At 44.5% G+C, this 23,990-nt stretch overlaps 1 protein-coding gene across 5 annotated transcripts in view; it reads left to right on the top strand.

Moving 5' to 3' along the window:
- The window catches only part of KDF1 (keratinocyte differentiation factor 1), a 35,102-nt gene that overhangs the window by 6,699 nt on the left and 4,413 nt on the right, over positions 1-23,990 (top strand). For 4 of the 5 annotated variants that reach the window (XM_073563921.1, XM_073563912.1, XM_073563929.1 and 1 more), the window contains exons 2-3: positions 4,217-5,155; positions 6,922-6,999. In XM_073563921.1, the coding sequence (XP_073420022.1) occupies positions 4,234-5,155; positions 6,922-6,999 (1,000 nt within the window). In that variant the 5' untranslated portion in view covers positions 4,217-4,233. Of the gene's footprint in view, positions 1-4,216; positions 5,156-6,921; positions 7,000-15,234; positions 15,284-23,990 lie in introns of all 5 variants that reach the window. The other variant, XM_073563941.1, reaches the window with a different exon arrangement.

The following is a 23,990-nucleotide window of genomic DNA, read 5'->3' as shown; positions in this document are numbered from 1 at the left end:
ACGGGGGAGAGGAGCGCACAACGAGTTAGAGGGACGAGGCACTGCCATGTGAGCCCGTACTATGGCGTTATCATTGAGAGCAGATGCTGGAGTCTGCCATGGGTACCAAAAGGTTCCCTGAGCGGACAGGTCAGAACCCTTGGAAGTCCCCGCAATCGTCCGTGGAGTGTGAGGACACCAGGGACAATAGGCAGGGTCTGTAAGAGCCCGGGCACAGAATGGAGCAGTACGCAGGGAATGGGCCCATTGCCAACAGAGCATTTGTCAGCTCTGGTACCGCAGTAGTTATACTCCTGTACAGATATTGCCCTTCCTGTATATGTTTTTTCCTCTTTCTTTGAGGTTTTCTTCATTTTACTAACCTGCAGTTTTACCCTTGATCTGTCTTAGTAGGAAGCTGAGGTTGATGTCTTGTGGTGGTCCTGGGGTATACAGGTGCATCTCACAAAATTAGAATATCATCAACAAGTTATAATAATTTTTTTTCAGTTCTTCAATACAAAAAGTGAAACTCGTATATAGTGTCATTACAAACAGAGTGAGCTATTTCAGGAATTTATTTCTGTTAATGTTGATGATTATGGCTTAAAGCCAATGAAAACCCAAAAGTCATTATCTCAGTAAATTAGAATGCTTTATAACACCAGCTTGAAAAAATGATTTTGAAATCTAAAATGTATGTTCAGTCAATTCACTCAATACTTGGTCGAAGCTCCTTTCGCATCAATTACTGCATCAATGCAGCGTGGCATGGACGCGATCAGCCAGTAGCACTGCTGAGATGTTATGGAAGCCCAGGTTGCTTTTATAACAGCCTTCAGCTTGTCTGCATTGTTGGGTCTGGTGTCTCTCATCTTCCTCTTGACAATACCCCATAGATTATGGGGATACGGCGAGGCGAGTTTGCTGGCCAATCAAGCACAATGATACTGTTGTTTTTACACCAGGTTTTGCTACTTTTGGCAGTGTGGACAGGTGCCAAGTACTGTTGGAGAATGAAATTTCCATCTCCAAAAAGCTTGTCGGCAGAGGGAAGCATGAAGTGCTCTAAAATTTCCTGGTAGACGGCTGCGCTGACTTTGGTCTTGATAAGACACAGTGGACCTACACCAGCAGATGACATGACTCCCAAAACCATCATTGATTGTTGATACTTCACACTCTGCCGACAAGCTTTTTGGAGTTGGAAATTTCATTCTCCAGCAGGAGAAACTGTCCACACTGCCAAAAGTACCAATACCTGGTGTAAAAACAACAGTATCACTGTGCTTCATTGGCCAGCAAACTCGCCTGACCTTAACCCCATAGAGAATCAATGGGGTATAGTCAAGAGGAAGATGAGACACCAGACCCCACAATGCAGACAAGATGAAGGCCGCTATCAAAGCACCCTGGGCTTCCATAACACCTCAGCAGTGCCACAGGTTGATTGCCTCCATGCCATGCCGCATTGATGCAGTAATTGATGCAAAAGGAGCCCCAGCCAAGTTTGAGTGAATTGACTGAACATACATTTCAGTAGGCCAACATTTCAGATTTCAAAATCATTTTTTCAAGCTGGTGTTATAAAGTATTCTAATTTACTAAGATAATGACTTATGGGTTTTCATTGGTTGTAAGCCATAATCATCAATATTAACAGAAATAAACACTTGAAATACAGTTGTGGCCAAAAGTATTGACACCCCTGCAATTCTGTCAGATAATACTCAGTTTCTTCCTGAAAATGATTGCAAACACATTCTTTGGCATTATCTTCATTTAATTTGTCTTAAATGAAAAAACACAAAAGAGAATGAAGCAAAACATTGATCATTTCACACAAAACTCCAAAAATGGGCCAGTCAAAAATATTGGCACCCTCAGCCTAATACTTGGTTACACAACCTTTAGCCAAAATAACTGTGACCAACCGCTTCCGGTAACCATCAATGAGTTTCTTACAATGCTCTGCTGGAATTTTAGACCATTCTTCTTTGGCAAACTGCTCCAGGTCCCTGATATTTGAAGGGGCCTTCTCCAAACTGCCATTTTTAGATCTCTCTACAGGTGTTCTATGGGATTCAGGTCTGGACTCATTGCTGGCCACCTTAGAAGTCTTCAGTGCTTTCTCTCAAACCATTTTCTAGTGCTTTTTGAAGTGTGTTTTGGGTCATTGTCCTGCTGGAAGACCCATGACCTCTGAGGGAGACCCAGCTTTCTCACACTGGGCACTACATTATGCTGCAAAATTTGTTGGTAGTTTTCAGACTTCATAATGCCATGCACACGGTCAAGCAGTTCAGTGCCAGAGGCAGCAAAGCAACCCCAAAACATCAGGGAACCTCCGCCATGTTGGACTGTAGGGACTGTGTTCTTTTCTTTGAATGCCTCTTTTTTTCTCCTGTAAACTCTATGTTGATGCCTTTGCCCAAAAAGCTCTACTTTTGTCTCATCTGACCAGAGAACATTCTCCCAAAATGTTTTAGGCTTTTTCAGGTAAATTTTGGCAAACTCCAGCCTGGCTTTATGTCTCGGGGTAAGAAGTGGGGTCTTCCTGGGTCTCCTACCACACAGTCCCTTTTCATTCAGACGCCGACGGATAGTACGTGTTGACACTGTTTTACCCTCGGACTGCAGGGCAGCTTGAACTTGTTTGGATGTTAGTCGAGGTTCTTTATCCAAAATCTGCACAATCTTGCGTTGAAATCTCTTGTCAATTTTTCTTTTCCGTCCACATCTAGGGAGGTTAGCCACAGTGCCATGGGCTTTAAACTTCTTGATGACACTGCGCATGGTAGACACAGGAACATTCAGGTCTTTGGAGATGGACTTGTAGCCTTGAGATTGCTCATGCTTCCTCACAATTTGGTTTCTCAAGTCCTCAGACAGTTCTTTGGTCTTCTTTCTTTTCTCCATGCTCAATGTGGTACACACAAGGACACAGGAGAGAGGTTGAGTCAACTTTAATCCATGTCAACTGGCTGCAAGTGTGATTTAGCTATTGCCAACACCTGTTAGGTGCCACAGGTAAGTTACAGGTGCTGTTAATTACACAAATTAGAGAAGCATCACATGATTTTTCGAACAGTACCAATACTTTTGTCCACCCTCTTTTTGTTTGGTGTGGAATTATATCCAATTTGGCTTTAGGACAATTCTTTTTGTTTTTTTTCATTTAAGACAAATTAAATGAAGATAATAATACCAAAGAATTTGTGTTTGCAATCATTTTCAGGAAGAAACTGAGTATTATCTGACAGAATTGCAGGGGTGTCAATACTTTTGGCACAACTGTAGATCACTCTGTTTATATTGACTCTATGTAATGAGTTTCACTTTTTTATATTGAACTGAAATTAACTTTTTGATATTCTAATTTTGTGAGATGCAACTGTATGTGCGGTGCAGGCAGTGATGGGGAGCATGGAACTTCAGATGGATGCAACAAGCTATGTTATGGAGAAACTAGGAGCATGATGGCACAGATATCTAAGTAAAATAAATGAAATCCAGTCATGTTAACCTGGTAAGGTTGTGCTCACACAAACATGTAGAGAAATAGAGACACAGCTGCTGGAGATCCAGTTTCACTCCATTTTCAAAGCCATGTTGGTAGCCCCTAATCTAAGCTCCCACCTGAGCCTGCCAATGCCAGGTGCCTTTCTGCGCCCGTCTGCACCATTCAGTGTTAGAGTTGAGCGACTTTGGTCGGATCGGGTTTCGTGAAACCCGACTGAAACAAAACTTGAGTCGGATGAAACTGGTCCGACTAGGGCAAAAAAAGTTGGAGTTTTCGTCCGAAACCCGACCCCAAAGCAAGTCAATGGGGAATAAAAGTCGGCATTGAGTGGATGAATGTCATCCGCTCAATGCCGACTTTCGTTTCCTATTGACTTGCATTGGGGTCGGGTTTCGGACGAATCTCCGACTTTTTTTTGCCCTAGTCGGACCAGTTTCATCCGGGTTTCACGAAACCCGATCCGACCAAAGTCTCTCAACTCTATTCAGTATGATTGGAACTGACACTCTCCACTCAGACAAGTCTAGTCAGTGTTGTGTTTTTTCGTCTATTCATGGGCTTAATCAGTGTGCCATCCATTGGGCATACAAACCGGAATTACTCTCTTCTAAACTGGTTGTATGGGCAATTATCTCTTCTTGTTTGCCATTTGAAAATGTAATATTGAAAGCTTGAGAATGTTGTACATCTGATTTGTATTTTGTTTTTCCTTAGGACTTATTCATGAAGCGATGCCCCGACCCCATCCTGTGACTGTTCCTCCTGGTCGGGTATCCCACCCAGCCCATCCTCCTACACATGAGACATCAGGTCATCCAAATTCCCGGCGTAGAAGTCCTCCAGAAGACATAACACTTATTTCGGGGTCCGCTGAGACCCCACCAGAGGAGCCACCATGCTGTCCTACTCTCTATCGGGCATGGGCGACTTCCAAAGCTGTACTGTGCTATGTGGTGTCCTGCAGTTGTTGCCCAGAGAAAGACCCTGACATATATCTTCCTTGCCCTGTAGAGAACACATCTGGTCCCCCTGTGAATGGGCATCCTGCTATTAGCCCCCGTCCTCGTGTTACTGTTAGAGACAAGAAAACAGCCCTTGGCAATAGTTTTAGTTACCCAGATCTTAAATTAATGGGTGTGCCTGTGTATAATAGGCCGACTGGTGCCACTGATGTAGAACCCATTAAAGAACCCCCGGTTCCACTGCAACCACTAGTGTCCCGCAGTTCTACCAAGGACGACTACTACTCATTGCGGGACTCTGATCCAGAGTTGCCTAGGTTGAGTGGTTCTATGTCCAGTGCAGAGATTGATGAACTTATCTGGCACAAGCTAACAGAATTGTTTAGCCTCCATCAGATTGATGAACTGGCAAGATGCACCTCTGAGACGGTTTTCCTGGAAAAGAGCAGCAAAATTACAGAATTAATCAGCAGCCTGACACAGGACTACCAACTGGAAGAGCAAGATGCAGAGTGTCGGCTAGTGCGGGGTATTATACGCATTAGCACCCGTAAGGCACGAAAACGTGGACATGCTGGCCGCGGTGGTGAAAAAGGAGGCAATGGGCAACAGCATAACAGCCAGAATGGTGTCAAAACCCCAGACAGTGGCAATGAAAGCATGCAGGAGTCTGTACTGACCAGCCAGGATGGTGCGGATAATTGGGAAATGGGTGGGATGTATCTTTAGTGTGAAGTGAATGGAAACATTTGCCTCATTTTTTCATCTGCATATATTCTGCTAAAATAGGAACTGACCCCACAAAGATAAAAATGTTCCTATTTTAGAAAAGAAACATGTAGATGAAACATGCCATGAAAATATTTTATGATAGTGCCCTTATCATTTATAGGGGAAGCACTGCCCCCAATGGTGCGCTGGAGGTTTAAACATACTGCCTCCATATGTCATCTTGGGCATGTGTTTAACGTGTGCTATAAGATCACCTTGAGTATGTGCACACAGCATCCTATTCTGGCGGGTGAGCTCAGTACGTCTTTCAACATGTGCAGGGAAGTTATGGGGATTTTTGTTTTGTTCCAAAGCTCCCCCCCCCCCCCCCCTTTTTTTTTCTCTTCACTTCCTGAGTGTATTCTCAGCATGTTCGGCTGCCGGCCATTATTTATTTATTTTTATTTTTTTTAGCTTTTTTTTCTGTGGCAGCATTTTTTTTCTTTTTAAGACTCAGTTCAACAATGAAAGAACTGAAAGTGAATTTTCAAACATTACCACTCAGATGTCCAAGGTGTCTTTTGAGCCTTGCCGTTAACTTGTATTGTACATTATAGAGCGGTTTCAGAGAAGAAAACACCAGAATTGTCAGGTCACTATTTAACCTCTTGGCATCTTTGAATACCTGAAACAATTTACACACTCAAATGACCAAACATATGAAGAGCAATTTTTTTTTTTTTTTTTTACATAGTAATGCTTATTTTTGTTTGCATGTTTTCTGTTAACTTTATCAGGAGGGTTTCAGTGCAGACCCGCCTGAAAAAGCAGCCTTGTACACATACCCATTAGATGGATGTCTTCAAAAGGGTAATGAGTTTTTCAGCTAGTGCTAGATTGATAGGAGTTGCCACTTCCCCAACCACAAATCTGCAGGAAGAAGTAGTTTGAGTGGAGCGGCGGTCAAGTGGCTGCCCTGCTCATCGCAGTTATAACCATACAAAGCACACACGTTGGAAGCGAAGTCATTTATAGCCATGTTACTAGCCAGCTGTCCAGCCTAATTGCACTGAAAATATGGCATGGTTTTACTGTGGATGTGAATTGTGCTCAGTGTACTTCACTAGCTGCTTTAGCTTCCTTAACTGCATTGCCAGTTTTCATGGTCAGTGAAGAAAATCACATTAACATTAGGGATAGGGAGTTCTGTGATTTAAAGGGAAAAAAGTAGCATGCCTTAGGACCATTTTGCAGCCATCTTGTGTGAGCAATGGTATTTTGTTATATGTTTTTTAATAGAACGCAGCATTGGTAGTTAGCGACATTTCTGAAATGATACATGGGTCAACCTAATTTATTTTAGGGTAAATGTTTATTTTAAATATGTGCCACATATCCAGTTGAAGTAATGAAACGTTTCCTCCCCCTATTTGGACATTGTTGAAGATCCGCAGCCCAGGGAATTGTGCATTTGTACAGCACATGCAACATATGGATTATGTGCAACGTACTGCACAGGATCCAGTACTGCAGTGTCAGAATCAAAGTGCAAAGAGACGCAAATGTTTAATCCCTCTGATTTGGTAGTGGCATAGGATTTCTACATGTAATAACCAGCTGGTCATTGCACCCTGTGAGGTATTGGAGTGTTATGTGGAAACAATGGCCGCCTTTGCAGTTATGCATGTGTCTTCATTTTCTTAACACTATACTTGATCTTTGTTCCACTATTGTTTTATCTTTTAGAATTTCTGGACGTAAAGATTTCACACGAGACGACTGCAGATCTCATAGCAAGAAACATGAGGCGGTACAGTGCACCAGGTATATAAGTGCTGTATATTTTGTATGGTATAACCATTTACTTTGTTTTGTAATTGGTCATGTTTCAAGATGGGAAAACAACTCCCAAAAAACTAAAGACTTTGAGATGAGATCGGTGGTGAAGAGTGTAAATGTGAAGGGCCTTTTACATGGGTGAATAATGTAAAAAAAAAAAAAAAATCAAACAAGGGTTCCCAACATCCAAGGTGTACATGTGCCACCACTAAATGATTTCTGAGAATTTACTTTATTCATTTATGACTTAACAAATAGTTTGTCAGTTATATACAGTATTTTCTCCTATAACGAGATGTGCTAATACCCAGCAGGTGGTAGGAGCCCACTTACTATGTATTAAAGGAGGGCTTGATATTTTAGGCCAGTTTTACACAACTGCAATTCAGTAACCCGAACTCTACAGCCTGATATATGCCTATGAGGATGATACACATAGCCAGTCCACACATGGCAGTTTGTAGATGGGCCATAAATTTTGACTTGTTATATGAAGCTGGCCTGAGGTAGTTGTTTTTTTTTTTTTTCTCCCTACTTTCCTTTTTTCAGCATGTAGTAGGCACAGGACGTGTTATGATCTTTCAATACTGTTTCCTGCTTCAAGTACTAAAGACTAGCCGTATGTTTAATTAGCGGATTTGCTACCCAAATGCTAGGCTCACAAAGTCCAGATGAGTTACTGTTGCACTACATTTACACACTACATTGATAAAAAAAGGCATGTTTTTTTTCCAAATGTGTGGTGGTGTATTTTTTTTGGCTTGCTGCATATGCTTAATTGTGACTATGATGGGCAGCCGTTACTCAAGCTAAGGCAACCCCTTCTTGATTTAACTGTTTGGCCCCAATAAAATAAAACAGCCCAAGCTCTCTTCCTGTGTCCGTGAAATAATAAGAATCACCTTTATTTTTATATAGCGCTAACATATTCCGCAGCGCTTTACAGTTTGCACACATTATCATCACTGTCCCCAATGGGGCTCACAATCTAAATTCCCTATCCGTATGTTTATTGGAATGTGGGAGGAAACCCATGCAAACATGGGGAGCCTTTCCAGCGGTGTTGGCACTCGCTCCCCCGGGACTCAAATGCCGTTTTTATGACGTGTGCGCGCCCAATCAGCGATGACATCACTGTCTCCGCCTTTGTACGGTTAAGTAATTAACAGGAAGTCAGGACTGCGGCTGCCGCTCACTTTTTGTTAATCACTTAACTGTATGAAGGTGGAGACAATGATGTCATCGCTGATTGGGCGCCAAGCTCACGTGTCATAACCGCACTTGAGCCCTGGGAGAGCGATTGTCAACACCGCTGACATGTTGCTGTCATGGGAGGCGAGTATAGATTTTATTTTTTGGGGGCCAAACATTTAGATCAAGAAGAGGTTGTCCTTATAGTGGATGTCCAAATTGATAAGTCTGCAATCACTCTGACTACAGAGTTATGAATCCCCCCCAGCGCACGCACTGTGTGCTGGAGGATTCGCTGGTTTTTGAGCAGGGACTGGAGGATATGTATGATACATACTCCCAGCCAGAGCTCGACTAATGGGTGCAGCCTCACTCCTTACACTTCTATTGAGCGGGGCCGTGCCCCGAATACAAGCACGGCCATCCAGTGAGCGCAGCCGACCTAGAGAGGAAAGCCACGTCCTTTGGCCAGGAGTATGTATAACGAATGCATACCCTCCGGTCCAGGCTCTGAAACCGGCGAATCCCCTCAATGGTGCACTGGGGGATTCATAAGTGTGCTGCAACACAGTGACTACAGACTTATCGATTTGGATCGGACAACCCCTATAATATGAAAGGTTCCTTATTCTTCAATCAAATGTTATATATTTTAGTCATGTTTCTTTTCTTAAAGCATCAACATTGAAATTACAAGCATTAAGACACTAATATCTAAAAATGTAGAGCCTTTTATGTGTCGGCCATTTCTTGGAGTAAATGTCAATCCAGATGTTTCCAAAATGCATGTTTTTGTGTAAGAAGTGTTTTATCTTCTACAGAGCACTATTAGTAACAGAAAATAATATATAATATAAAATCCCCAAGCAAATGTGTAGAGAAAGGTAGAACAGCATTTCAGTCTTACAGGTTTGGTTTAAACCATAAAATTATTGAAATATTCTACACCCAACAAAAACACGCTTCTGTAATTCTTATTCATTGCATACGTTTAGGGTCTCTTCGGGCAGGGTGCGTCAAGAAGTTATGAGGATACTGTCGAGAAGGCACTGAGGGTGGTGTGCCTTGTGTTATGGACCTGACAGAATGTAGAATATTAGTGGTTTTTTTCGTGCAATACACTAGCATACTGTTGAGTCCACACAAGGCACACCACCCTCGGTGCCTTCTCAGCAGTATCCTCATAACCTCTAGTGAAAATGGGGAACTGGAAAAAATAAAAGTGCAATAGTGTCTTAACCGATATAAACAGTAATGTGTAAAGGAAGAGAATCCACTCACCTAGTGAGGTTGCTACAAAGCAACGTAGTATCTGGCATGTATATATACAGTATATCACAGCTGCTTCAAGGACACCGGTCTTGGACCAAGTGGGGCAAGGAAACCAAAAAGGAGGTGTCGCTCATGCGCTGCTGATGATGATGAATCCACAGTATATCCAACGGGATATGTTGAATTATTTATTGCATATGTTTGCAGAGTCCACATTTTGAGGTCACACAGGACCGCTTCATCAGGACAGAAACCTGGACAGAAGGTTTTGTCCCGATGAAGAGGTCCTGCATGACCTCGACACATGTGGACTCTGCAAACATATGCAATAAATAATTCAGCATATCCCGCTGGGTATACTGTGGATTCATCATCGGCAGTGCATGAGTGACACCTCCTGTATGGTTTCCTTCTCATAACCTCTCGACGAATCCTGCCTGAAGAGACCCAAAACTTATATTATGAATAAGAATTAGGCCGGAGTCACACTAGAGAGGAATACGGACGAGTGAGAGGCGTTAAATGCACGCATTACACACGGACCAATGATTCTCTATGGGTTTGCTCCCAACAGCCGTATATTTCTCGTCCGTATTCTACGGTCCGTGCCAATCGCAGCATGCTGCGATTGTCAGCGTACTACGCCGGTAATACACCAATGCAAGTCTATGGGTGCGCAAAAAATACGGATTACACACGGACCACACGTGTGACTTGCGAGAAATACGCAGGTCTTTTGGCTGGTGACAGGAAATGGCGCAATCCATCATCAGGAAGCCTAGACATGCAAATGAGCTCAAAAAGCGCTCCAGACGTCCAGGAAGTACGCCTCCACGGAGTACAGCAGCGTCATGGCGCCATATTTCCTAAATGTGGAGATGCTCATCGTACTGGTGCAGGAGCGGCCAGAACTCTGGGACCAACGTGATGCCCATTATGCGAACCGGGCAAGAAAGGAGGCGTCATGGAGGCGCATATGTCGCCAGATGCTCCATGATTTTGGTGATCGGCCATGTGAGGAGCAGCAGAAATTGAGTAAGTACAAGCCAAAAAATTATTACCTCACATCAAAAAATGCATACAGAATCAGCCCCCCCCCCTTCCTGTGCTTGTACTTTTTTCCTCATAAGGCGGGTAGATTTTGATGTGACACATGGTTTGACACTGCCATAATTTGGCCCAGGCCACAAGCTCCTCATCCTCTTAGCCAACCAAGTTATTAAGTGTAGTTACTTGATACATGAACTATTCTGTCCCTGTGTATCTGGCCTGGATGCCCCAATTAGATATGCCACCCTGGGTAGAAAGCACACCCTAGAAGGCCACATGCCTAGACAACTGGTAGCAAATTTGACCGATCAAATATGTTAAATTGAGAATATTTCCTGTCACATTGCAGTGGATGATGTGATGACATGCTGGCGCAGCATCCGTGATCAGTACAGGCGGGAACGTCAGCAGTGGTCCAGGAGTGGTGATGCGGGCTACGTCAAACGAAAATACATCTATTATGACCGCCTCTCCTTCCTCGCCCCTATTCTGGATCTGAGACCGTAAGTAGATACCTCACACCACATTACACCGATACTTTACAGGGCCAAAAATATTAATGTATTTTTGGCTCTGTTCTATTTCATAACAGAACTCAGTCCAACCTTACGGATAGAGGAACGGGCTCAGATACAGAGCCCATCATTGATCCTGTAGGGGATGAGGTGGCTTGCCCATCTTCTCCCCCTACAAGAAGCATGGGTGAAGAATCCTCTCAGGAGAACCTATTGCCTGCGCCACAAACCCCACCACCAGGACCGTCTGCTGCTGCACAATCAGCCATACTGGAGGAGCAGGGCAACATGAGCAGCAGCCCAACTGCCCAGATCCGGGGCTCCCCACAGCCTGCTGTAACATCCCGGCGAGGACGAAGAAGGCGCCAGATCCCTGCCCAAGACACCCGGACCAATGTGGATACAGGGGTCCTCAACTATCTGGCTAGAGTGAATACAGATGATGGGGAGGATGCATGCTCACGTAGCCTGGCCCTTTATCTACGTGCCCTTTCCCGTGAGGTGAGGCTCTGTATTCGAGGATGTTTTCAGATCCTGCTTGATGCAAGCACACCCCCCAATACCCCATATGAGCTGTTTAAATATCTGGAGAGGTGGCAGCTTTCCCCCCGAAATCTAATGCGCATGAGACCACCCACACAGATGCTTGCTCAAGCAGGCACTGAGGATCCTCAAATACGTGGGCCTACACCTCACCCCCTTCCTCCCCCTACCCAACCTTTACAACAGCAGCAACATATGTCTGCCTCAAGCCAACCCCACCAATATGGCCACTTTTTCCCACCCAGTGTTGGAGACTGGTCCCAACCTGGTTGGGGACGACATGGCTATATTGGTGGGTATGAGACACGGGCCTACCCGAGCCAACAAGATGCCCCTCATCATTATTACTCTGGCCAGTACCCCCAACAATCCCAGGAGGAAGGACACTACCACATCATGGGCAACAGTATGCCCCCACACAGGGCGATGTTGGGCAAAGTAGCCAGCAGCAACCACAGGCTGCTCTTCCGCCTTCTCCTTCCCCAACTTTCCACAATTTATAAGAGCATAAAAACATGCAAATTCTTTACGCATACCGTACATCAGTGTCCATAAGCGGTCTGATGCCAGGAGATGTCCAGTGTGGTTCAACTGGTGCTCTAAATCCCAATCCAAAGGAAAAAAGAGGTGGTCTCCATCATCAAAATTATATAAAAAAGATAAAACACACATTTATTAGGAAGGTTTGCAAATCATATTAATAAGCCACCATGACAGGCAAGGCTACCTTGCGTGTTTCTGACACACATTACATGTCTGTAAAAAAGACAAGATTTCACCAAGCTATACTGGGAAAGTCAAAGGATCAAAATAGACTACTCACTTGATAATGCCTAGAAAAGGCGTGCTGCCCTTATTAAATTAGTCACTTTTTTGGCAGCTAAATATATTCCCAAATCAAGGCGAAAAGCCTCAGGAACATCACGCGCTCTCTATGTATTAGTGAGTAGTCTATTTTGATCCTTTGACTTTCCCAGTATAGCTTGGTGAAATATTGTCTTTTTACAGACATGTACTATGTGTCAGAAACGCGTAAGGTAGCCTTGCCTGTCATGGTGGCTTATTAATATGATTTGAAAACCTTCCTAATAAATGTGAGTTTTATCTTTTTTGTATAATTTTGTTGATGGAGACAGCTCATTTTTTCCTTTGGATTCAAAATGTCTAATGTAGCAATTTTGTTCTTACATTTTGTTTTGTTTGGATATGTGTGAAAATTGTATTTTTCTAAAATGTTCACATCTGCAAAAAGGCCAATTTGGCCCATTGCCCCAGTTATCATATGGCAATAATGTTTGCCTTTTAAAAAAAAAAAACAAAAAAAAGGCAAGAGTAAAAATTTGTCTACTACAGTTTACGTCTCTGTCTCAATTCTCAAAAACCGTGTCAGCATACTAACATACGCTTACCAATGCAATTAAACAGTCATAGAATCAGGAGGGGGAGAAATGTGTATATATTTAGACACACATAAAACCAAAAATTATAACCTAGATACAGCATGCTCTTGCCAAGAAGTTTCCCCCTCAGGTGACATAAAGTAATTAGTGAAAATATCACGCACTTTGAGCCCAGAGAGCGGTCTACGTTGAGGGTTGATAGGTGGTCTCACCCTACGCACATTGTCCGGCCTACGCACAACACCTGCAGAGGAGGAACAATCATGTATCCTGGTGAAGTTATGAAGAACCACACAGGCTTTCACTACTTCATTAACATTTTGTTCACTCAGCTGAATGGCAGACTGGAGTACCCGCCATTTGGCACAAAGAATGCCAAAGGAACACTCCACCAGTCGCCGAGCACTTGATAGGCGCAAGTTAAAAATTTTGCGCCTGTGGTCAAGGTTGCGCCGGGGATATGGCCTCATGACATTGCGTGTTAACGGAAACGCCTCATCTGCCACAAGGACATAAGGGACTGATTCTTGAGTGGAGCCTGGTAGCTGGCGTGGTGGTAGATCCAACTAGTTGGTGCGTAGCCGCCGAGCCATAATGGAAGTATTGAAGACTCGAGAGTCTCCCGTCCTTCCATAGGCCCCAATGTCAACAATTATAAACTTGTATTGAGGGTCGGCCAGAGCCAACAATACAACAGAAAAGTATTGTTTATAATTAAAGAATTGGGAGCTATAGTTCGGCAGCTTACGCACCCGGATATGTTTGCCATCAAGGGCCCCAGTACAATTTGGAAACTGGCATTCCTCCTCAAAGTCCCTTGATATCCTCAACCAGTCTTCCATCCTGGGCTCGGGCATGACGACTTGATGTAGTCTTGTCCAGATTTCAATACATGTTGACCTGACTATGCCAGAAATGGTAGATCTTCCAATGAGAAAACTCATGGTGGAGGGCGGCATAAGACAGGCCAGTGGACAGGAAGCTGAAGAACAACAGAAAAGGAAGATTTTAGAATGCACAAATTCCCAAAAAAGCAGGTACATACATACCAAACTTGTTAGGAATTCAGAGCGACTAACACACACATATTTGGTTGCACAATTACTAAGTGAGATTCAGTACATATTACACATAACATTCTGGTCTGTAAGTTGAAACATATGTGGACTAAGATGAGGGCATTAAACTTAGGCCAATAAGCCAAAAATACATACTTTGGCCAACACATTATGAACATAGAGAATGTGGTTGTGTAGTACATACCGTATTGTGAGTAGAAGTCGCTCCTCTGCAGATATAGCTTTGCGCATCCTTGTGTCCTGAAAGGTTATCCCAGGGCGCACTGAGTAGATCAAATGTTGCAAGGCTCATGCGACAGAATTGGTAGAATTTTACAGGATGCTCCCACAGAGAAGAATAGAGGCGGTGAAAATGACCTCTTGTGAGTCGTTGCCTCAAAAGTGGATGGACCCACATGCGTCTCCTCCGCGGATCCACGATCACTGGGTATGGTTGGCCAAAGCGGCGTGACCAAAGCCAGTTGAAGAGAACCTGCTCAGTTGTGTTGAAACTCAGACTGTTTGCCATGTTGCACATACAACAGCAACACACCTAGTGAAGGCAAGGTCACAAATGGACAGAATGGAGGCAGCCACCTGTTCCTGAGGCAATAAATAGGGTGCAGGCTAATGATTTAAATAGTTAGCAGGCCTCAAAACCGTTAAATGTCCATTTTGCAAGGCTGCGAGAAAATCTCGCCATACGGATTACATACGGATGCAGACATGCGTCAAATACGCAACAACACCTTGCTTACAGATGACATACGGAGCACTATTTAGGGGTCATTCATCCGTATAACGCATGTAAACTACAGACCGTATTTTGCGTCGGTTAGTGTGACCCCGGCCTTATAGAAACGTGTTTTTATTGGGTCTAGAATATTTCAGTACATTTATGGTTGAGGCAAACCTGTAGGCTTTGGAGTGATGAACTTCTTTTCTCTACAGGTATGGATGCGGGGTGGCCAGCTCACATAAAACAAGCACACTCACTCCATAAAGCAGTTGTGCTTTCTGAACTTGTTGTAACGCATTGTATTCCCTGGAAATGACCACCGTGTAGTTGGTAGTGAATGCTGTTATTTTTTCCAGACGAATCCACTTTGAAAGTATCTGTAATTCTGTGCGCATGTATTATGTTAAAACCAAATTCTGAACTGTTTTTTTTTTTTTTCTATCCTCCATGAGAGGTAACCAGACATGTGCCCCGTCTACGTTCTTTTTGATGATCTAAAAGGTGATCTAAAGTGTTGTGTGAACATATCTGTCACATGGTGTTTTAGTGGTTGGGTGGCATGCTTTTCTGAGGCACTGGGTGACTGTCATAATTGTTTAATTTTTTATATTCAGTAAGGAGTTTTGTGTGAAATGTTAAAGCACCTCTAGTTTCACAAGAAAATGATTATTGCGCAGATCTGCAGTATGCGTGTTACTGTAAACTAAGCAGTGGCCAGCTTGTCACTTTTAGCTGCCGCTTTCAGTGCAAGAGCGAGCACTATAAAATCCTATGACGCTCACTGCCACACTAAAGATGCTGTGCTAGCAGCAGGATGCTGCTTAATTTACTGCAGCCAGCAGCACACACTTGGGTGGTCTGTGATTTGGATTGTCAGGTATTGCTAATAGTCATTCAAGTTCAGCATCCTGCACTATAATCTACTTCTTGTAAAACTGGAGATAGGCTTGGGTCATATATAATCAGTAGCCAGCCTACAGTAGACCATTTAGCAGAATTAACTTAATTGGGGGGGAGTCAAGTTAAAATGATCTAATGGGCTGAAGAAATGTAATCAAATTACAATGGTGATGTCCACTCAACTCTCCACACCCCAAAAAAAAAAAAATCCAAATCCAGTAAAGTACTTGAAGTCTCATAGATGGTAAGCTTGCAAGCAGGGACCTATTGGTATACAGGGGGTGGAATAAGTATTGAATAATACATTTTTAAAGGTGCTATTGACATGAAATTCTCACCAGATGTCTGTAACAACCCATCCAAGCCACACAGGCAGAGAAATCATACCATAGATGTCCATTACTTAAGTTATGCGTAATAATGAGAAAGTATTAAGTTACGTACCGGTAACGGTATTTTTCGGAAGCCCATGACAGCACCACGAGAGAGAGGGGATCCGCCCTTCAGGAACAGGAAACCTACAGATACAAAAGGGCGGCACCTCTCCCACTCATCAGTTGGAGTACAGAGCTTGAGAGACTACCATGGTTAGTACACAGCATATACACAATATCTACAACCTATCTATCCTATTTACAATTTTTTTATACCATCTCCCACATAAGCTAAATTCGTGAAACAATCTTCTAAAGGAGTGCATCCCTATACGTGAACAAGGGAGGGAACTAAGGGTGCTGTTATGGGCTTCCGAAAAATACCGTTACCGGTACGTAACTTAATACTTTATTCGGACTCCCATGACAGCACCACGAGAGAATTACAGAGATGTAAACTAACTTAGGGAGGGACTACAGCCTGCAGCACCCTTAGCCCAAAGGTGAGATCTGAGGAGGCACCCATGTCTAACCGATAGTGGTTTAAAAAGGTGGAAGGAGATGACCAGGTGGCCACCTTACATATCTGGTCAACTGACACTCCAGATATCTCTGCCCAAGATGATGCCATGGCACGAGTGGAGTGCGCCCTCAAATTCTGTGGAGCCGGTCCGCCACCTGCTGAGTAGGCAAGAGAGAGAGCCTCCCTAATCCACCTTGCTAACGTGCGTTTTGATACTCTACATCCTTTCCTGGGAGCTTGGAAGGATAGAAATAATGCATTCTCCTTCTTCCAAGGATCCGTGGCTGACAAATATTTAAGTAGGCATCTCTTAACATCTAACGCCTGAAGTTTTTGCTCCTTAGGATTGGTCGGATTAGGGAGGAAAGAAGGCAGAACTATCTCCTGTGTCCTGTGAAGGTGTGATGCTACTTTGGGATGGTATGCCGGGTCCGGCCTTAGGATTACTCTATCCTGTAAGAATTCTGTGTAAGGGGGCAATCTGGAAAGTGCCTGTATGTCGCTTATTCTACGTGCGGATGTTATCGCTACCAGAAAGGCTGCCTTAAGTGATATAACCTTTAGTGAGGCTGAATCTAGAGGTTCAAATGGTCTGTCTGTCATGGCTGTAAGGACTAAATTTAAGTCCCAAGGTACACATCTGTCCTTGTGTATGGGTCTCGATCTAGCAGCTGCTTTGATAAACCTCGCCATCCAATAGTTGCTGGCAATATCACATGCAAATAGGGCCCCTAAGGCTGAAACCTGTACTTTTAGTGTACTTGTGGAGAGAACCCTCTGGAGGAATTCCAGAATCTGTTTTGTGGGAATTCCTTCCCTGACATCAAACTGAAAGGTGGACAGGAATCGCCTCCAGGTTCTAGCGTAGATATTTGTGGTAGTTTGTTTTCTGCTTTTCAGGAGGGTATCAATAAAATTTTTGGAGAACCCTCTATCCTTTAATAGTGTCCTCTCAAACACCACGCCTCAAATGAAGTTCCGCTACCTGTGGGTGGCTGACTGGCCCCTGGTAGAGGAGATCCGGACGGTTCGGCAGTACCCAGGGATCGCATACAGACATGTCCTTAACCATGCGAACCAGGTCCTTCTGGGCCAGAAAGGGGCAATTAATATGACCCTTGCCCGATCTTCCCTGATCTTCCTTACTACCAGAGGTAGGAGGTTTAATGGCGGAAAGGCATATGCCAGAGAGAAGTCCCATCTTATCATGAGGGCGTCCACTGCCAGTGGATCTTCCCTGGGATTCAGAGAGCAGAATGCTTTTTCCTTTGTTTTCTTTGGTGGCAAAGAGGTCTACCTCCGGCTGACCCCACTTCCGGACAATCTGGTTGTAAATGTCCGTGTTTAAAGCTCATTCTCCTAGCCTTAGGGCCCTGCGGCTTAGAAAATCTGCCTTCATGTTGTCTTTTCCCCTGATGTGGAGCGCAGTTAAAGATCGAAAATTTTTCTCCGCTATCTGAAGGAGACGTTCCGTTATCCGCATCAGGGCCTCGGAGCGAGTTCTACCTTGCTGGTTGACATAGGCTACTGCTACCTGGTTGTCCGAGAGTATCCTCACATGATGACCCTGTAGGTACATAATGAGTTCTTTAACTGCCAACTCAATCGCCAACAGCTCCCTCTGGTTAGATGAGGTCTCCGCATCGGAGTCCCAATGTCCCTGTACCACTATGTCCCCCATATGGGCCCCCCAACCCAAAGGGCTAGCGTCTGTGGTTATTATGCGGGTTATCTGCGTCACCCAGGGGACCCCTGAGGATAAGTTTCTGTCATCGAGCCACCACCTAAGAGATGTAAGAGTCAAAGGGCTTAGCGATACCTGACCCTGTAGGGAGCCCTTTAAGGCCCTGCTATTAACTAGGACATCTTTCTGAAGGGCTCTAGTGTGGAATTGTGCCCACCTGACTGCTGGGATACATGAGGTTAGAGAGCCTAACAGAGACATGGCCTGCCTGAGGGTCATGGAGGGTTTATTAAATGCCCGAAGAACCTGCTGCTGTATATGTTGTAATTTATCTAATGGCAACAGACACTGCTGAGTTTCTGAATTTAACAGAAAGCCTAGAAACTTCTGGACCCTTAAGGGCTGAAATCGGGATTTCTCGTAATTTATTATCCATCCGAGGCTCTCTAATCTGGACTTAGCCTTCTTTATCTGTGATAGACAATGGTCCACCGAATTCCCCACAATCAAAAAATCGTCTAAATATGGGACAATTAAGATATCAACCTCCCGCAAATGAGCCATAATTTCGGCCACTATTTTCGTACATACCCGAGGCGCTGCTGAGAGACCAAAGGGAAGGGCTCTATACTGAAAATGATGGATTATACCGTCTATCGGAACTGCCACTCTTGGGAACTGCTGGAAATCTGCGTGATACATGATAGTACGCGTCTTTCAAGTCCACGACTGCCATAAAACACCCTTCAAACAACATTTTTATTGTTGAATTGATGGATTCCATTTTAAAGGTGCGATTATCCAAAAACTCATTAAGGAAACGTAAATCAATAATCGTTCTAAATGTCTTATCCGGTTTTTGGATTAGGAATAAGGGAGAGTAGAAACCTCTACCTCTCTCAGATTCCGGAACTTCTACCAGGACGTCTTTCAGGCACAAGCTCAAGACCTCCGCTTATAAAGCAGCTTGTTCGAGGGGCGAAGATCTTAAGGGAGTTGGTTTAAAGGTATCCCGTGGAACATAACTGAAGTCCAACCTGAGCCCGGTGGATATTACATTCCGCACCCAGTCACTATTGGTGATCTGTAACCATGCCGGGAGGAAGGATGATAGTCTACCTCCCACAGGAATTGCTAGTCACGGTTTCTTGTTTGACCTGCCGAAGGTCATCCAGGGGCGGCAGTGATGACTGTCGCTGCTACCGCCGTTGCTGCTGCTCCTGATCGCTCTCCATTACTGCGTGCAATAATGTGGCCAAGGCACGGCACCCATCTAGGGTCCTGCCTATATACCCCTACTCCGGACAGCAGATTTCCTCCTGCCGCGCCCCCCCCCAATAGGGCCCCGCTCCCCAGCTGGTACCGCTACTGGCAGGTGAACCGGTGCTTCTCCGATGGGCGCCGCCATCTTGGGTCCTCGCGCCTGCGCAGTGGCGCCGCCGACCCGGTAGCGGTCCCAGGCTCCGCCCCTTGACGTCACCGCTACTCCGTCACGAAGTGACGCGGGATGCCCGGGCGCTCCAATATGCTGCGCTCTCCGGCCTTAGCACCCGTCAGCCGCGCCGGCCCCCCTGACGACCGCGCCGCCGGAGCCGGGAGCCCCCGGGGGCATACTTACCGGCGGCTTCTTCTATGGAGACGGACATCCTCCGGACACACACGCCACTGCCATGCCACCGTGGCGTCCTCCAGGAGCTCTGCACCAGGCCGAGGTAGGAGACAACCTTGCTACCTGCGCCGGCCGGCCGGCCTGGGATCCAGCATTTCGTCTGTAGGAGCCCGTCCCTTCAGGAACAGGAAACCAACTGATCTCAGCGTGGGAGAGGTGCTGCCCTTTTGTATCTGTAGGTTTCCTGTTCCTGAAGGGCAGATCCCCTCTCTCGTGGTGCTGTCATGGGAGTCCGAATAAATGACAGAGGGAAAAGTATTGAACACTTACTGAAATGTAACACTTCGTACAACAGCTGTTGTTGGCGATGAATGCCTCAAGACACCTTCTGTATGGAGACACTAGTCCCATGCATTGCTCCTTTAGGCTACTTTCAGACTAGCGTGCTAAGGCGCAGTGCAGGGCCGCCGCTAAGCTCCGCCCCCATGTTGCATTTCCAAAAGGGCGCAAGCGCTGGCAAAACATACCAGCGCATGGCCAGCGTACCCAACACTAAATATAGGGTACGCTGATCGCATGCAGCGTCATGGGATCATAGGAGGAGCTGACTGGAGGAGGTGCGGCCGGGAGCGGAGCTTAGCGGCGGCCCTGCGCTGCGCCTCAGAACGCTAGTCTGAAAGTATCCTTAGACTGGGGTCCCACTGTCAAATCCGATGTAATATTCTAATGACGCTCCGCTCTACTGTGAGCATGAGACGAGTGTCAGTGCTCTGTGCTTCAATCCTCTCTCACATTGCAGAATTGCATCACACCTGCGGAGGAGACTGAGAAAATAATTGCTCCGTCTCTTATGCCGCTGACATCGGCCGGAATTGCGCTGCACTCGGGTGATATCTGAGTGCAGTGCGATGTTTCACACACTCATAGGCTTAATTCAGCATGGAATCACTGCGATTTTTAATTTTATTTTTTTTCCCCTTTCTGATTGTGATCTGATCGAAGCAGGAAAAAAACACAATTGAGAACTGAACAATAATATTAAATTGGTGCAAATGCAATCAGATTTTGAATCGGATTGCATTAGTCCGATTTAATCGCAAGTAGGAGGGAGCCATTGGAAATACATTTATTATTTCATCCACTTTAATTGTTACTTTGTAATATCTGATATTGTGTGCTCATATTCCCTCTGAATTGTAAAGTGGTGTGGCATATATTGGCGCTATAGAAATTGATCATTTAAAAGGGGTTGCCCAACAAAGTACACTTTTTAATCAATAGATCTTGAAATAAACACAAGTTTCACAATGGATGTTGGGGAAAAAACCCCATAAAAAATAATGTCTCGGTGCTGTGTAATAGCTGTGTCTAAACAGAACACATCTCTTGGCCAGGGAAGGAAGCAAAAGAGGGTATACAAACATTACAGCATGGGATCATAGTTTCTGGTTTCTAGAAGGAAAAATGTTTCCCTGCCTGTTTAGAAACTTATTGTAACTCACAGAATCAGTTGTGATCTCCTACTGTTCGTTCTGTGTCCTCCTCTGTGCTGTGGCAAATCCAACAACGTTTCTGTTTGTTCAGACACAGACATTACACAGGGGCACATTTATTAGATTATCTTGGGTCAGGAATTTTTTTTTTTTTTTTTTAATACCTCCAATTGTTAAACGTATTTTAATTCCATGATCTATCGATTTAACGTGTACTTTGTTCGTGGGATGACCCCTTTAGTACCTGTCTGGTCACATTGACGAATACCAGTGTTCAGCTTATATACACTACAAATTTGACGTGCACATGTGTAACTTAAGTCTACAGGTGTGAAGATTGTTTTTGAATGGTATGCAACAACATGCCATGTTATTTTTTTTGTATGCATGTATATAATATATAATTACTGCTAACTTTCCAATTAATTTCAGTATACAGATGTTGTTGCCATATCTGAGGTTGGTGCTTAAATTAATAAAGGGAATCGGCTGTTTTTTGCTTTGTAAAATGACAACAGGGTTGAGACTCTGATTTCAGTAATCTATCACTTAGTTTACTGGATGCAGTCCGTTTTCTTTGCTGCAGAGCTCAGTTGTTGAGCTGTCTAGTCTGTTCACACCACAGCTTTATTTGTACTTGAATACTGACAGAACGCGGCCAATCTGTGCTGGTGGCGTTGTTGGACTAGGATGCACAAGGCCAATTATCCTATAGTTCATCTGCTTATAAAACATTGAGTTGAAACAGCAAAACAGCCCAGAAAGTGGCAGATCGCTGGGACGGGGTCTATACTTCTACATTATGGTGCTTTCAGATTACATAGCAAAAACCTGGTGAGTGATTTCCTTTAAGCTGGCTGATAATTGGATAACTGACAGTCATCATTTATTTGTTAGTGATTACGTTATGGTAAGAAATGCCTAGAGACCTTGTTAAACGTGGCAGTAAAAACAATTATTTCCTTTGAGAGACCTTTAACCTCCCTTTTAATAAATGGTTACTGATGTTTATTTTTAAAGCACCATTGATTCCATGGTGTTGTAAGAAGTGGTTACATACAAAATAGTTTACTCACCGTAATTTACATTTCTAATAATGAGGGACTGGTACAAAAAGGAGAGGGGCCCTGCCTTTGGGGCTTCCATTCTACAGAATAATGGGGAAGGAGACCTTAAGTTAGGGGATATCAACAGCTTCATAGGTGGTGAGGTGGCAGAAGGTCATTGCAGGTTGTAATCTTTCTTGAAGAGATGGGGGCTTTCAAGTTCTCTGAAGATTCTGACAGAGTGTGGCAGATAATCTGATGTGTTGCAGCATAGAATTCCAGAAGATGGGGATACTCGTGAGACTTCTTGGAGGTGATTGGGTGAGGAACATATGGGTTTTGGAGGAGAGGAGGTCTTGTGAGGACAAAAGGTTGCGTGTTGAAGATATTGGGAGAGTAGTTTGGAGATGTATAGAGGAGACAGATTATGAACGGCTTTGTAGGTCAGTGTTAGCAGTTTGAACTAGATATGTTGGGGAATTGGGATCCAATAAAGGGATTTGCAGAGGCGAGAAATGGAGTAGTAGTATGGGCTGAGGTGGATTAAATGGACATCAGATTTAAGGACAGACTGGAGAAGTGCTAGAAGTGATATCAGGGAGGCTACAGCGGAGGACATTGCAGTAGTCAAGTGAAAAAAGAGGATGAATGAACTCATGGAGATCAACATCCAACACAGCGGAGACACCACCACATGTTTCTCAACGCAGTGATTCTAGAGCAATGCCCCCATCCCTTATGGGAACACAAGCCGCAGAGACACCATCACATGTTTCTCAATGCAAGCAATGACTAGCCAGGTCTTTCCCCGGGAAGGAACAACCACGGGAAGGGCAGTCTCCAATGAAGAAAACCACCTATGCCAAAACACTGTATCCATCCACAGACAGCTGTTTCAGGGTATTGCCCCTCATCAGTGTGGAGTAGGAAACTGGCTAGTAGGAGCAATGCCTAGTAAAAGACTGTGAAAAATGAGGAGGAATGAACTCATGGAGATCAACATCCAACACTGCGGAGACACCATCACGTTTCTCAACGCAGTGGGGGCATTGCTCTAGAATCACTATGTGTCTGTCTGTAGATGGATACCATGTTTTGGCATAGGTGGTTTCCTTCATTGGAGACTGCCCTTCCCGTGGTTGTTCCTTCCCGGGGAAAGACCTGGCTAGTCATTGCTTGCGTTGAGAAACGTGATGGTGTCTCCGCGGCTTGTGTTTTGCATGTTATTGCAGTAGTCAAGGCAGGAGATTATGAGAGCATGCACGAATATCTTAGATTGAGGTAAAAACAGATAATGGAAATATTTTGGAGCCTGCAGAAGGTGGCGAGAGCTTGGATGTGCAGTTTGAAGAACAGGGCAGAGTCAAGAGTTATTCCTGTACTGTGGAGAGTGTGGTGTCATTGATAGATCGGGTAGGGTGGTTAGGTGAGATGGAGGGAAAGATGAGTTTAGTTTTGTCCACATTGAGTTTTAGAAAGCAAGAGGAGGAGATGACTGACACGCTTGGATTTTTCATAGCAGAGAGGTAGATCTGAGTGTCATCAACGTACAAGTGGTAATGGAAGCCATTAGACTTTG

This window comes from Dendrobates tinctorius, unplaced genomic scaffold (assembly GCF_039654945.1).
Source record: "Dendrobates tinctorius isolate UK_male_01 unplaced genomic scaffold, ASM3965494v1 ptg000015l, whole genome shotgun sequence".
In the NCBI taxonomy this organism is placed as follows: domain Eukaryota; kingdom Metazoa; phylum Chordata; class Amphibia; order Anura; family Dendrobatidae; genus Dendrobates; species Dendrobates tinctorius.
Note: the sequence above shows the minus strand (reverse complement) of the source record. Positions and strands in the feature narration are given on the sequence as shown.